This window comes from Plectropomus leopardus, chromosome 18 (genome assembly GCF_008729295.1).
Source record: "Plectropomus leopardus isolate mb chromosome 18, YSFRI_Pleo_2.0, whole genome shotgun sequence".
Taxonomy (NCBI): domain Eukaryota; kingdom Metazoa; phylum Chordata; class Actinopteri; order Perciformes; family Serranidae; genus Plectropomus; species Plectropomus leopardus.
In genome coordinates this window covers 16,877,983-16,892,760 of record NC_056480.1, presented here as the reverse complement: position 1 = coordinate 16,892,760, position 14,778 = coordinate 16,877,983, and the positions used below count along the sequence as shown (strand labels likewise).

The 14,778-nt window shown below is 38.3% G+C and overlaps 1 protein-coding gene across 2 annotated transcripts; it reads left to right on the top strand.

Annotated features, from left to right (window-relative positions):
• The first annotated feature begins 1,618 nt into the window (after nt 1-1,618).
• hepacam2 (HEPACAM family member 2) lies at nt 1,619-13,953 on the top strand. 2 transcript variants are annotated; one of them, XM_042505963.1, is made up of 9 exons: nt 1,619-1,733; nt 5,769-6,128; nt 6,216-6,503; nt 9,685-9,984; nt 11,263-11,388; nt 11,739-11,760; nt 11,858-11,892; nt 12,934-13,007; nt 13,098-13,953. In XM_042505963.1, the coding sequence occupies exons 1-9, from the start codon at nt 1,679-1,681 to the stop codon at nt 13,206-13,208; spliced, it is 1,371 nt and encodes a 456-aa protein (XP_042361897.1). In that variant the 5' UTR covers nt 1,619-1,678; the 3' UTR covers nt 13,209-13,953. The 2 variants fall into 2 exon arrangements, with proteins under 2 accessions (XP_042361897.1, XP_042361898.1); XM_042505964.1 differs by having other exon boundaries at nt 12,919-13,007.
• Nucleotides 13,954-14,778: the final 825 nt, after the last annotated feature.

The following is a 14,778-nucleotide window of genomic DNA, read 5'->3' as shown; positions in this document are numbered from 1 at the left end:
TAAGCATCACCTTTATATTTACTTTTGTTTATAACATTTAACTGAGACCATTTGTAATGTAATCATTTTCATGGAGAAAAAAATGCTTTCCACACACTGAATAAATGACTCTGTGTCGAATTTGTTGAATCATGTGTCCTGGCCAACAAATACTGTACTGTTGGTGTGATAAAAACCTCACTTTTATCAGGTTCCCCTGCAAATGGGCATCCCTCGGAGTACATGACAGCAAAGAAAATAATCAGTTTATTTAATGGTGCCATCACCAAACTAGGCACTCATTTATTCAGCCCACAATGGTCTAATTCATTCACTGGGAACTTCGGTCCCAAGTTTGACCACATCCTTTCAGAGGATGACCATGCAGAAAAAAAAACTGTAGTGAACAAGCCATTGAGCGGACAAAGTGTTTAACATGTGACTTTTATGTAGTTTGCACTTTGAGAAAAACATTTGAACAAAACAAACATCCTTACAAATTCCTATAAGCTGACCTCTGTCATCCTACTAAACAAATGACTTTATTAAATATTAATGGCTTTCTCATGATGACCATTTGAAATATGCATTAATTGTCAGCACTTTCATCGCAACTGTTTGCCACAGTTATTTACTGCCTACGTATTGTTTTTATTTCATGGGGTCTAACCCATGGCAGAGAAAATGTTTGAAGTTTGAAATTAAATGTATGTAAAGGTGAGGACAAATTTACATGAGTGGACACTAAATATATCTGTTGTTTTCTATTCTATTTTGTTCTATTCTATTCTAACCCACTTTCTTTATTAAAAAAATGAACTTCTTGTCTTTCACACAGACTTATGCCTTGAGTAAGACAGACATTAGTTGTTACACAAAAAAGTCTTTGTTTTGCAGCAATGCAAAAAAGTTTCTAAACAAGAATTAACAACAGATTTTCCTTCGCTTTTGCTGGAATAATGTTTGCTCCACAGTGTGTCCCCAAGTGCTGAAAAATAATTAAAAAAATGACATCATCTGTTCTCTGTGAGTATGTGTCTTGAAGGCATTTGAAAGGTCAGTGATACGTGTGTCAGTGTCAGTACACCATTCCAGACCCCAGTATCGGTCCCTCTGTATTTTTGTGCTCTAATTTCAAGACTATAACAGATTAACTGTATATATAACTGATTGCTGGCGGTTGGCGGCTCTGAAACCAAACTGAGAGACGTTAAATGCTCTCTGTATGCCTGCCTCTTCTTTGTTTCACAGCCTAAGGGAGTAAAGCAGCAGACAGCTGGTGTATTCTAATGTAAAGACCCAGCTATCCTTTTGCAGTTTTTACATCTCAGTTTCTCTTTGACAAAGTGAAACCCTTAGCCTTAGGGCATCTCTCTCTCTCTCTCTCTCTCTCTCTGTGTGTGTGTGTGTGTGTGTGTGTGTGTGAGAGGACCATGCTGTGCCGTCTCCCTGCCAGGTGGACCTCTTCTTCCTCTTGGTGTCACATGGGAGGGGCCTGGCTGCATGCAGGCTAAAGGCAGCTCCTCTTATTTCCCTGGCAAATGTTGTCACCACAACCAGTCATATTTCTCTCCTCCTCCTCGTCCTCCTCCTCCACCACCACCTCTTTTCCTTCCACTCCTCTCCTCCTTCCTACATCCCTCACTCCTTGCCTGCCTGCCTGTCAGAAGTCCCACATATCCCCAGAGGATAAGATGCCATGGAGGCCACAGGGAGAACAGCGCTTTACGTCTCTGTTCTCTTCATCCTAACAGGTGAGCATTTAGTTGCCATCAAGGGATGTTTTGCTTGAGTTGTCAGCGCTGGTGCAGTTATTGCAATTACTGTGGTTGGTGTGTGTGCTTGGTTTGCAGGGTAAAACAAAGGATAAGTTAAGGAAGTTTTGTGTGTGTGTGTGTGTGTGTGTGTGTGTGTGTGTGTGTGTGTGTGTGTGTGTGTGTGGTGTGCAGTAACAAAATGTGCAATTGTGAAATCCTTTGTCTTTAAAGGGTTTAGTCAACCATTTGAAACCTGGAACAAATTGGTGCGATTTCTTTCAAAAACATGGGAAAAGGGCAACTTGGTAATGGATGCTTCAAAAATTTCAAGAAATTAGTAGATTTCTTTTTACAGCTATGGAAAATGTCTAAGAGAAAAGGACTAGGGAAAAAAACTTAGGATCATAATTATATCTTAAATTATTTTACAAAATAATTTTTAAGCATGTTTCCATTTTTTTAAAGTTCTTTTAAAATCTAATTTCCAGGTAATCTTCTACCTTTTTTGTTTTTTTAAACCAATTTCTTGCTCATTTTTGGGTCATTCCTCTTGTTGCTCATTGCCTTCTTCCCATGTTTTTAAAATAATTAAAGTCAATTTTCTTAAAGGGTTAAGAGAAGCAGTAACGAAACCGGGTCGCAAAATTTAAAAATGGTGCATGTGTAACGTTGAGTCTCTAAAGTGTTCTTTTTAGAGCCCTTCTTGTTTTTTTTGCATGTCCTTTCCATAGTCACCGCCGTGTGACTTTACAGGATTAGCTTTTCTACTGTTGTTGTCTGTAAGTATAAAGACATCAGGCGGCTGTCAGTGGAAAGAAGAAGTGACCCAGGCCACAGCTCTGTGACTCATATATGTATCAGCGTCCCTCACATGACCAGATAAAACAGAAAAAAAGTCCCTAAAACATGGACTGTCACCTGCTTTGATGTTTGTATCATCAACCCTCCTTAAGGTGGGACTATTCATCTTATCTGAAAGAGGACAGAAGATGGTGGCGTTTGGACACGCACTGGGACACTTTATTTAGTATCTAAACAACTCGAATGCATGTGTGAGGGCGATAAGAGGCAGGTGCAGTTGTTTGAATGTGTGTGTGTGTGTGTGTGTGTGTGTGTGTGTGTGTGTTTGTGTGTCCACTAAATGAAGATATCCTCTCACCTCTAAAGCCATTGTCACAGTAATCTCCTCGGTATCACCACAACAATATCCGTGTTGTTTGGGGACAACAGTGAAGGAGCGGGCTCGGCACACTCCTCCTCAGTCTGCCTTTTCGGCAGATCTCAGCTGGTGTAAACACAGGCACACTCCTGCTACTGACAACACACACACACACACACACACACACACACACACACACACACACACGGAGAGAGAGAGAGAGAGAGAGAGAAACTGGCCTGCAGGCCTGTAAGAGTGGAACGTGTCAATGGGGTGTCTGCACTGCATGCATTATTTAGGGCATGACAGTAGACAGACAGTGAATCTATTGTGATTAGCAACATGGGCAGCAGTCACCAGGGACCTAGTTGACACCAGCTGGACGTCCCCGGGGAGGAAGTATGGACGGCTCAGAAGGGAGAAAAAGAAAAATAGAGATTGCAGTTAAAGGCAGAGATGTGAGGGGAGATGAGGCTTTAGGAGAGAATAAAACTCACTTTTCTGAGTTTCTCCCATTTTCATTCAAGATTTTATTGCATGAGATGTAACACACTTAAATTATGTGAAATCATATAGCAATATTAAAAGTCTTTCATGAATAATTCCTCTAGTTCTTTAATGCTGAAAGTGAGCAAGAGACGATACACAGCCAGAAGTGAGACAAAGGGACACAAGTTAGAGAAAAGTGAGAGCTTTTTAGTGAGTTTGTTTCACAGTAACTGCCTACTCACATGCTGGCGCTTAACTCAACCTGGCATCCAAACACAGTCGCTCACTTTTTAACTTCAAACTGTCAAAAAAAAAGAAAAAAAAGAAAGAAAGAAAGTAAAAAAGAAAGTGAAGTTTGAAGTTCATACATACTATTTATCATTATTCATCAAAACTTCCAGTTGAAATAACAACAGCATTTTAAAAACAACAGCACCTCCTCCCTTTCTTTTTTTGTTCCAAGTTGTTTTCGGCTGGTTACCTGCAAATTAACTGCTCTGGCAATGAGCCAGTGCTTCAACAGAAAACAAGGTGCAAAAGATCAACAGTTATCTTGTGACTTCAGAGAGCTCAAGTGTTTGTTTTGCGATTTGGGATTTAAGAGACAAGCCTCGTCCTTGTCTGACAACAATGACACTCTGTAGTGCCCTGGGTCAATATTAACTTACTACAGTTTCAGGACCTTGACATTTTGAAGGTAGGATAAAGATTATGAGATTAGACAGACAAAACAAAAGTGGGTTCATCTTTAAATGAAAATAGCTGTTTTAATTTCATATTGTCACCATCACTCCATGAATAGCAATGTTTTAAATACTGATACACTGTAATTTTTGACATAGCAAGTACTGTTTATGGAAAATGATGTTTTTTTAAAAATACTTTTTATTTATTGACTCATTTTATCCATACATGTACTTTGTTCTTCATGATACTAACAGTATCCAACACCAGTATTTTAACGTCAGGAAAAAGAAGAACAAAAGAATCAAAGTAAGTAAAAGCAAAGTAAAATCAGTGCCTAACTATCTTAAGTTTCGAACTAAGTTTCAATGGTTCAGAATTATTCATTTGGACTAAAAACTTTTGTAAAACAGTAACACAATATGATCATATCATTACAGCAATGCAAGTTGATGAATTATATTATTTAATTATTGTCAAGCTCTTATAATTAATGCCATGACGTGGCATTTTTCATGTTTAAAATATAAAAGGATGGCAATTTTTCAGTCTGGTTTTTTTTCAGTGTTGTGGTGAATTGCCATGCTAGACCAGTATATTAGCATATAGTACAGGTATGTCTCACATTGACATACACATTTATGTTGGGTTTCATTTAATCAAAATTTGTATCCTAATTAGACTAAATGACTAGCTGTAAGGTGAAGAGGATCTCTTGTAGTGACAAGTCAAAGGAGATTTAGCCTCACATGAAACTGCAGTCTCCCTCTACAGAACAGTTTAGCATCTTTCAGCTCACTGTGTTGGTTTTCCATCCTGGAACTTGTTGTTTTGGTTCACTCTTATTACTCTCATGGGTGCTTTTTCCAGATGAAACAGGCAGCTGTTTTGTGGGTGGAAAAAAAGCTTTACAAACTGACTGTTCTCTGTCTGCTCAGCACCAAACGGCAGACAGTTAAAGTTAGCAAGTTGGTGAATATAGTAAAACATGGGAATGCATTTTATTTATTCTGCCTGGTCCTCGTATACACAAGACTACACAAGGCGCCAGTGTGCATCTTGTTTATGCCAATGTATTTATCTCTCTGACATACTACTGCCGATTGCTACTTGTTTCTGTCTATGAATCTGAATATAGCCGCAAAAGAGACAAACATTTCCTTCAAGACTTAATACCAAAACAGAGCTAAAAGGAAAATGAATATTGGAATAACATAGGTCAGTTGGCCAGAAATACAATTCCAAATAATAATAATAAATAACATTAAGTATTGCTTTAATGAGAAACATTGAATACATTATCTTTGTTTGACATGGAAATTGTCAGATTTAAATGTATTAAGTATGGGATATAGATTACCTAAATCTTGGTGTCTGCATTATTCTCCAACTTCATTTATTTAAATTTACACTAGATTTAGATACACTAGATAGATTTACACTTAAGAAACAGAACAAACGTTGTTTTTTTTCAATTAAAAGACTCTCCATAGATATAGAAACCCTGTTTGTTCAAAATGACTCAATGATTCTTTATCATTAAGGGAATATACTATACCTTCTTTGTGAAACAAGCTTTAAAGTGTATAGTATGAAGTCAAATGTCTTCCATGGGAGATCTCACATGTGATTGTGCAGTAACTCTTTTTGTTTCCCTCCTTCTCCTTCTCTTCCTTTTCCTGCCAATTTCACCATCTCAGAAGTCAGCGCTGAGTTCATCCACATCCCTACACTGGTCCATCATGGCATTGAAGGGAAGTCCGTGCTCTTGTCTGTAGAGACTCGCTTCCCGCTAGATGAAGTTGAGATCCAGGGAACATGGTCGCACACCAGGCGGAGCGGCACCAGAACCACATTGGTGACGTTTACTAAAGAGGCCGCAATCACTGACATGATGTACCGCAACCACCTCCTCTTTAGAGAACCCAATGTTTCATTGCTAATCCGAAAATTAAACCAGGATGATGAGGGAGATTACCACTTGACCCTCAACATACAGTTTCATAACAAGACGGGGCTGGTTATCAAGGAAGAGAGAACTGTGCACATAACAGTGGATGGTGCGTGTTTTTACCATCACATGTCATAATGACCAGTTTGATGCCATCTATAGACTTAGCCCAAATTTCTCTTTTCTTTTTCTTCAGTGCCTGTGTCTACTCCAGTCATTGAGAAGAGCCCATCATATGCAGTCGTAGAGGACAAGGCAAACGTGACCTGGACTTGTTCTGTCGAGAAAGGAACAAGAGTTGTGTTCCAGTGGCTTAGGAACAACATTGCAATAGGTCCAAGTGACAGATACCACTTCTCCCAAGACAACTCGACATTGTTAATCAGTCCTGTGAGAAAAGAGGACAAAGGAACTTACCACTGTGTGGCCAGCAACGCGGTCAGCCAGGGTCGGCACAGCAGGGCTGTGGAACTCAACGTCTATTGTGAGTACATATACTCATCTTTTTTCTCTGACTTTTTGTTCTCTGTTCCACAGAATGACATTTTCACTCCCAACTCATCAAATACCAACAGGTTCTCATCCCAAGTTGTCACATATTGCTGCTTTGCAGGTCTTCATATTTTGCCACTTTGCAGTGGTCATAGCTTCTACCGTCCAGCAGTGTTTCATGGGCATACGAAAGATGCCTTTTGGCGTTGTGATCTCATGCCAAAAGTACTGTCCAAGTGGCTGTATTTTATAAGATGGGAGTGGGAGGAGTGAGAGGAGTTTGCCTAGTAGAAGTAGTAGTAGTATGTGGCAGTGCATTTATCTGTAGAGATTCTGTCCTCTGCCTCTTCCAATTTCCTTGTTATTTTCTGTGTTTGGGATGCTTATGGGCCCCCACAGCACTCAAAGTTGGGGCTTTTTAAAGAGGTAGTGACCAGGTGCCATACTGTAAGTAGCAGGAGGCATCAGGAGACTGCTGTTTGTGCCCCTTGTGGTACTGATAGTCAACGTTCACTTATTTTAGCTCACATACAAACATGGACTTACATAATTTACTTGACTTACATCAGGTCCATGAGTACATTAGTTACATCACATATGTAATGTTATGTATGTACATTACTTATGTACATCGGTTAGGTAACACATTTACTTATTTTAAACACAAACAAGATCTCTTTCTAAACTTAACTAAGCCATTTTTAGTTGGTTTGGTTTATTTTTAAAAGATACTTTATGCATGTAATGAGTGGAAACTGACACATGCAAAACTGATGCTAGAAGGGTATGTAGAGCTTCCTAGTTTGAGGCATGGTTACTAACCAAGCTGCCATATTTGATGAGCTGGGAGTCAGAATGACTTCCTGAAATTGCAAATGTTGTTCCCAAATAGTTTCCAGAGATTTGCAATTCAGTTCCAGTGAAAATATATAAGGAGGTGATTGTTGGTGTCTCATTGCCTGCAGCTTCTCAAGCTCCAGAAGTCTGGCAGAACAAAATGCTGCTCACTCTGAGTACTTCTTTCATGTGAAAGCTGCTGCTATGAACAGCAGAAATGATAAATTACAGCAAAGGAAGTCCATAATGCTCAGCTGATATTACAGGGACTGGAATCAGATTTTGTTGTATCTCCCTGGTTGCCAAAAACTCTAACATGGCAGGTGTGATCTTACATTTTACAAGCTGTTGTCAACTTGTAACTAGGCACGATGAAGCTAAATGAACCAAACCAAAAAATACCATGAAGACAGACAAAATAAGTAAATTGCCTTTTTTTTCTTTTTTCTTTTTTTTTATTTACACATATAAGTATTTTTATTTGTTTTTTTATTTATTTTATTTGGCACACCCTGGAACTTGATCTATTAACATTACAAAGTCATAAAAGCTTTTGAATTTCATAGCAAACATAGAATACATCTTTTTTTGCTCTTTCTCTACACTGTATTATGTCCTATGAAAATGTCTGTGAGATCAGACTACTTTCTGACATCTGGAAACATGTGACTGTTGTGGGTATTTGCATGGGAGCACTTATCTCATAGAGCTCCTCTGTTCTCTCATTGAGGTTGTAGATACACTGATGAACTGGTAATCTGAGGTTTTAGTCATAAACATGTGTTTTAAGTCTACATGTGTTTAAACTGTTGTGTCTGTTTTGATGGGACATAAACAATGTAGTATCATTTGTATGACTTTTTTCGCTGTCCCTTCAGTCAGCGTGCTCAAACGGTGAGTGAATTAATAACTTGGCACTGACTCTGAGAACTGCAGCGCTAGTAAATTTAGCATTGCCATCATTTCTGTGTGCATAGACAGATCATGTTTGTGTTGCAGAAAGCAAGGATCCAGTACTATCCATCAAAATGCCTCCCCCAGTTTTACCATGTTCAGTTTCTGTTCAAATTGGAGTCTTGCTGACAGCTGACAGCCCTGCAATGACTTATTTTTTTTCTTAATGTCATATCTCCAGTATGAAGCACATCATAATAAAACTGACTGATGTCAATGAAGGACCTAACATTGTTAGTAACAGATTCCCTTTAGATGCTAGTGATGGAAATTATGATCCTTTGAAGGAAGCTGTATATAAGAGAGAGCTGGCTTGTCATTCTTTTTTTTTTTTTTTCAATTTTATTTTTAGGGGGGCAGGGGGTTGGGTTTATCTACAAAAATAATCTCTAGGGTGTATTATTTCATTTTGCGTGTGTGGACTTGGTTTAGCAGCATGTAATTACTCATATTGCCAGATCTAATGTCAGTGATCTGCATTGTAAACATTACACAAGGTGAGGCTCTGTCCCTCTGCTTTTTCAGTGAATTTACAGTTTTGAACTTGCCATCTGCATGAAATGTGTGTAAATAAAAGTTGCCTTGCCTTGAATGCAATTCAGGCAACGCTTAAAATAGAGAAACTTTTTTTTCTCACACAATGAAAAACAGATCTGAAGAATGTTTTGCACTTTTTTTGGGGATTATCTGATTCTATTTATGTGACATTTCACAGGGGAACAAAAACAAAACAAACAAATAAAACAACTTATGACTGGGTTCACTTTGTTTATACCAAAGAACCGTTGAAAATAATCAGATCATTTGCGAGCATATGATTACTTTTAGATGCTTACAACTATAATGTTATGGCTGCCACATGCTCATGGTATTTCAGTAAAGTCTCTCTTAACAGACCCAAAACAGAACTCTTACTGAAAAACCTGGCTTAGGCATGCTGTAGGGAGACACTGCTGTTTTTACCATGGAAAAACAAACAAATAAAAAAAAAAAAAAAAAATCTTACGATCTCTTGTGATTCTAATAAAATTATGACAGTACTTCTTTCCATTCAAATTACCAAATTAAATTAATATCTGCTTGTAATAGGAAGCACTTCTGGAAGTTGCCTTCATACTGTATGTTGTTATATCATTTCCACTGGAGTTGTTTTGTTGTCTAAGTGACCTGTTCAAGGGCACTGCTCTGTCATTTCCCCACCTGGACTTACCCTGCTAAACAGTGTATTGAACCTATGACCCTGTATTCAAAATATTTTGGCCACTGCTGCCCCATGATGCAGTAAGAGGAGACAATTCATAGAAATGTAACCATTCTGTATAATAAGCACTAAATCAGCAGCAAACTGTCATGTTTCCCCGACCCACTCTTGGCCCCTGCAGATGGCCCCTATAACCTGGAGGTGAACTCAGGCCAAGGCCTGCGGACAGGAGAAGTGTTCACCATAAACCCTGGAGAGCTGGTCTTCTTTGAATGCCAGGCCGACTCAAACCCACCCAACAGCTACGTCTGGATCTCCAAGAGCCGCAACTCCACTCAGGTCATCACTGAGGGCCCGCGGCTAGAGGTGCGCTCCTATAGACTGGCCCAAGCTGAAGAGTACCTGTGCCGCGCCTTCAACAACGTGACGCAGAAGCAGGACGAAGCCCAGTTTACTCTGGTGGTGGCCAGCTTAGGAACAGGTGGGTAGAGGGTGGAACATGGCAAGAAAGAGCAGAGCGTGGGTAGATTTTGGGAATCCTCTGAGATAAACACTCTGTAAACAGTGTGTCATGCCAAAAGCAGAAGAGGTTTATGAGCTGTGAGAGATATATCTTGACAATGACAAACACCGTGACTAGCTTTGGGAACAGTTGGGTGAATATATTACTGTAGCTGAAAAGTGAAACCAGGTTATGGATATAACATGAAATGTACGTGACTATTTTGAAACTGGCGTTTTATCTCTGTTGCTAGGTTCCAGCACCTGCAGCCTGTATTAAAGTTCAGTGGCTGGGAAAGTAAACAGTGGATAACAGCTGTTGTATTTGTTGACTAAGTTTTATAGCATGTGGAGTTTCTGTGTGCCTAAATACGACATTGATATGTTGTCTAGGTGATACTAAGAGAGGCTCACTGAAGGCTACTGCTCATGCTGGCTATGATTTAAAATTCTGTTTATTGAGTCAACAAAAGTCATGACAGCATCCATTTTTTATTGACATCAAAATCTCTTATGTTACCAAAGAATCCTCTGATGGCGAACCTTTTAATATGGCGAGCCATGCTAGCTGCTGTTTAAGTCTGCAAACACCAGAGCTTCAAAGGGGATAACCACCTAAAATAAGAATCATGCTTGTTATTTCCATGACCTTGAAAAGTTAAATCAATATTGTTTGATTTCATTTTTTTTAATTTTCAAATGAGCTTTTTTGTATTGTAGTGTTCTCAGTTTTGAAACAGAAAATATACCTAAATAGACCAAATCACTGTGATGTCGCACTAACTGACTACTGTTTTGAAGTGCAGAGATAAGTTAATTTGGTGAAACTTGTTGTCGTTTTCATTCTTAACTGTAAAATATAAAGATATAGAGTTAAACACAGCTGTCTGGCCTATCTGAAGTTTCTTATTTTGTGAACTGTGTTGCTTAGCTATCATCTTTGATAAAGGAAATCTAGTTGCACGGAAGCGATGCAATGGGCTGCAGTGAATGGGGCTTCAGCAAGACATATTTTAGCCACCTAGAAAAATCTATATCAGTTTTAATGAATATTTACCCCATTTAAATGGATATTGATTTTTTTTAGGCGGGTCTTGTTTTAGGTGGCTTTAAAAAAAAACTAATCCTGACCTTAAAGGACAAGTTGTTAAGTTATTTCAGTTTAGACCAAAGTGGTGGACCAATCAGCCATCACTGCAATCTGTAGAGCCAGCTTGACTAAGTGTGTCAATATCATTATTCTTCTAATTGTTCACAGGGAAAGAGAAGCACACCCAGAAGGACAACTCTGTCTCTCCTCTGGCAGCCATCACCGTGTGCTCTTTGTTTGTCTTCGGCTGTATGCTGCTGTTCTTCCTCAGGAGAACCTGCCACCCAAAGAGAGGCAAGATAATGTCTTTGTGCTGCTTTGACAGAGATGTTTTTTTCTAACTGCAGTTCTTGTTGAGCTCAGCCCTCACAGTCAGTCCTGCAACCTGTTTATCATGTTCCATCTCTGAAATCTGCATATCTGAATGCTGAGATGTGAAGATAACACTAACGGCTTGCTGCCGAACTTCTTACAAGTTGAGTTTAATCATGAATGTAAATACCTTGTAAATGTCAGTCAAACTGTTGGTTTCTGGTGCAAAGTAACCACTGCATTTGAATAAGTCCAGGTAATATTTAAAACGCGTCATTTCTGTATTTGTGTATAATTATTTCCCTCTATCTCTTTCTTTCCATTATCAACAGTGCTTATGAGCATTTACAACAGGTAAGCGCCTTGGATAAGAAATTAATACAGACATAAAAAAGAGTATTTAAGGAAAGTGTATACACTTCAACTAACAGCTTTTTCTCTGCTTTTTCAGGCCGCTTTCAGAGCAGAAACGACCACATCGTTCGGGTAAGCTATTGCTTGTAAAACAGATGTTTTTACCCATGTTATGAGTTTGCCAACATCATATTTCAATGTATCCTCGTACAACAGCTAAAATGAAATCATATCCAAGAATACATATCTAACAGTTCACATTAACAAATTAACATCAAATGACGGCTTCTTAACTTTAAGTTACGCATATAAAGTAAAAGTATGTAGATTGGGTTCAGTTCACTCGGTTCCAAACATCTTTCTCTTGGGAGAAAGTTCTGTATCGGAAAGTTCTGTGTTTTGTGACCCAAACTACCTGCTTACACAACTGCTTCTCTCTTTATTCCCATCAGCACATTTGTTGCTTGATTGCAGTCTTACCGTTTATGTGGGTTGTACACAAATTCCTGGATCATGTTACATGATATATATACCAATTTTGGTGCATTACTTTCCGTAGGTCAGGTATATGTACAAACAGTGCACTAACACAGCCTGCATATTTATGTCTTGGGGCTGGACAGTATGGAGAAAATGAAATAATGCAATATTTATCTCAGTGTTTCAATATTGATACTGCGACAGTATTGGAGGGTTGACTATTGGTGCTTTCACTAAATATTTACACGGTGACATGTTGGATAAACATGTCAGCAGTAATGAAGATATAATGAATGAGTGTATAAAGGCAAGAAATAGAGCAACTAGAACAAATAGACAGCATTTCCGATATTATGATAATGTAATGTATATAAAAACATCCAAAATCAATGATATCAATATAATATCAATATGTTTCCCAGCCCTAACATGTAAATATCTTTAATCATATATTTTTAAGTGATTGTAGGGATGGACAGGCCTGGGTTTTAAATTAAAAAGAAATTAATTCCTAAAAAAGTGGTTCTAGATAGGAGGAGTTTCAAGCCGATAAGCAAACAAGGTCAGGATGTGTCAGTGAATCAAGATGAAAAACAGTTTTATGAAATCATTACATTGACTACATTTCTGTAAAGTTTGACTCAAAATTAGTACTAATGCACTGGCCTGACATTAAAGCCTGTGTACCAACAGGCCATGAAGATGCAACAGAAGACTTTGGCATCTACGAGTTCGTCTCCATACCCGGGAAAATGGAATCTGCGCAGGTATCTTACATGTTATGCATCATTTTTTTTAATCTATTGCTTAAAAGTTGCATGCATGCAATGTTTGAAATGTCCCTACCTGTCGTGCAGGCATCGTGCAGATCATTGGCTCGCCTCGAGTCAGTTCAGGATATGCACACCACCATCTATGATGTGATCAGACATGTTCCTGAAACCCCCAGTCACAGTTTGCTAAAGTGAACTGGAAATTTGACGTGGAACTTATAGTCCTTTCACTTGAAGACTCCTGTGTAGCTTTATTCTCTGTCATCAAAGCCTTTGGTGGCCCGTTTTTTGCACAAGGGATGAAGGAGATTTGTGTGAGTACACAACCTGATCGTGCACTGTTTGAACAGATGTTAAATGACTTTTGCTGATGTTATTGTGAGATGAAAGTGTAAGTATGCCTTGAAATGTTTGGGTTTTTTTAATGTGAAAGTATAATTGAAATTAAAACTGTTTGTCTTTTTGGTTCAAAAGTGAAGATCACTTCAGGTCATGTTAAACGAAGCTAGTTTATATTAAGAGGTACCTGCAAGGTACCCAAACTATTTAAAACACGTTTAATTTTGAATACAAAGGCTTGTTTGCCATTTTGATGATTTTCTTCTAATTCAACAATCCCGCCAGTAAGAGTCTGTTCTGTGAGACAAGTGTTATAAAGAATGCATTTTTCTTGTATGAAATATATTAAGGTTCATTGTAAATATTGTACATGGATTATACTGCAGATTCTTTATACATATTATTCTATTTCTATGTTTTGCTCCGATCTATTTATTCCCATGAAACACTTAACTGTTTCCACAAATGTAGCATTTTTTCTGCTCATCATGAATATAATGAAATGCTGAAACAATGAAAAGGATAAATGAGTCATAAATTATTGTACAATTTGCATTCACATGTTTGTTTTGTACTTTATTAAAGATATTACTGTTTACTATTTGGGGTCATTTTGAAGTATTCATACATTATCCTTCCATTTTTGTGTTTATATTTGCACTCATTTACGTGTTATGTTTTTATGAAACCTGACATGAAGATCAGCATTGCCCTGGTTCCCTCGTCAAAAAGCCTAAAGGATTTTTTATTTGATTTTGGATTACTGCAGAAAATGAGCTCTGTGACATATAAAAACTTACTTTCAAGATAATCTTAACAAATGAAAACCACAAGTCGATGCCGATGATGCTCTGTAGTCTCATTTAACCGCCTGTTAGCAACCACGATTTTAAAGACAGCTAAAAGGCAAAAAAAAAAAAAAGAAAAAAAAAAGAGGGGTATTTACTGAAATATTTAATTTAAAAAATTTGAAAACCTCTTAAGCTCGCATTAACCACAGACCTTATTTCAGGCATCTTACAAAAAAGAACATTTAAAAAGCTCATTGGCTTTTAGATGAGAACCAGGAGTGTCTAAATGCTAACTCACTTCCGGAATTTAGGACTCATACTGCACCACTGAAAGGAACACTTTTTCAATCACAGATCCTGAAAAAAAGAGCTGGAGACAACAAAGTTGTTCTGCTGCTTCACAGTCAGTCTTTGTCTGATGTCCTGGCTACGATCTCTCTTCTCACAAGTGTACGAGTTGTATCTGTTGCCTCCACATTGCTGCAGAATGCTCCTTTCAGGTCTGTTGCATTGGTATGCCGTGTACCTGGCGTGATATGGAGACAGGCAGCAACAGACGGATGGTTCAGCATGTGGCAGAGTGCCCTCCACCTGCTCCTGCTGACACCTTGTCACGAGTCGATAAAAACGTGTGT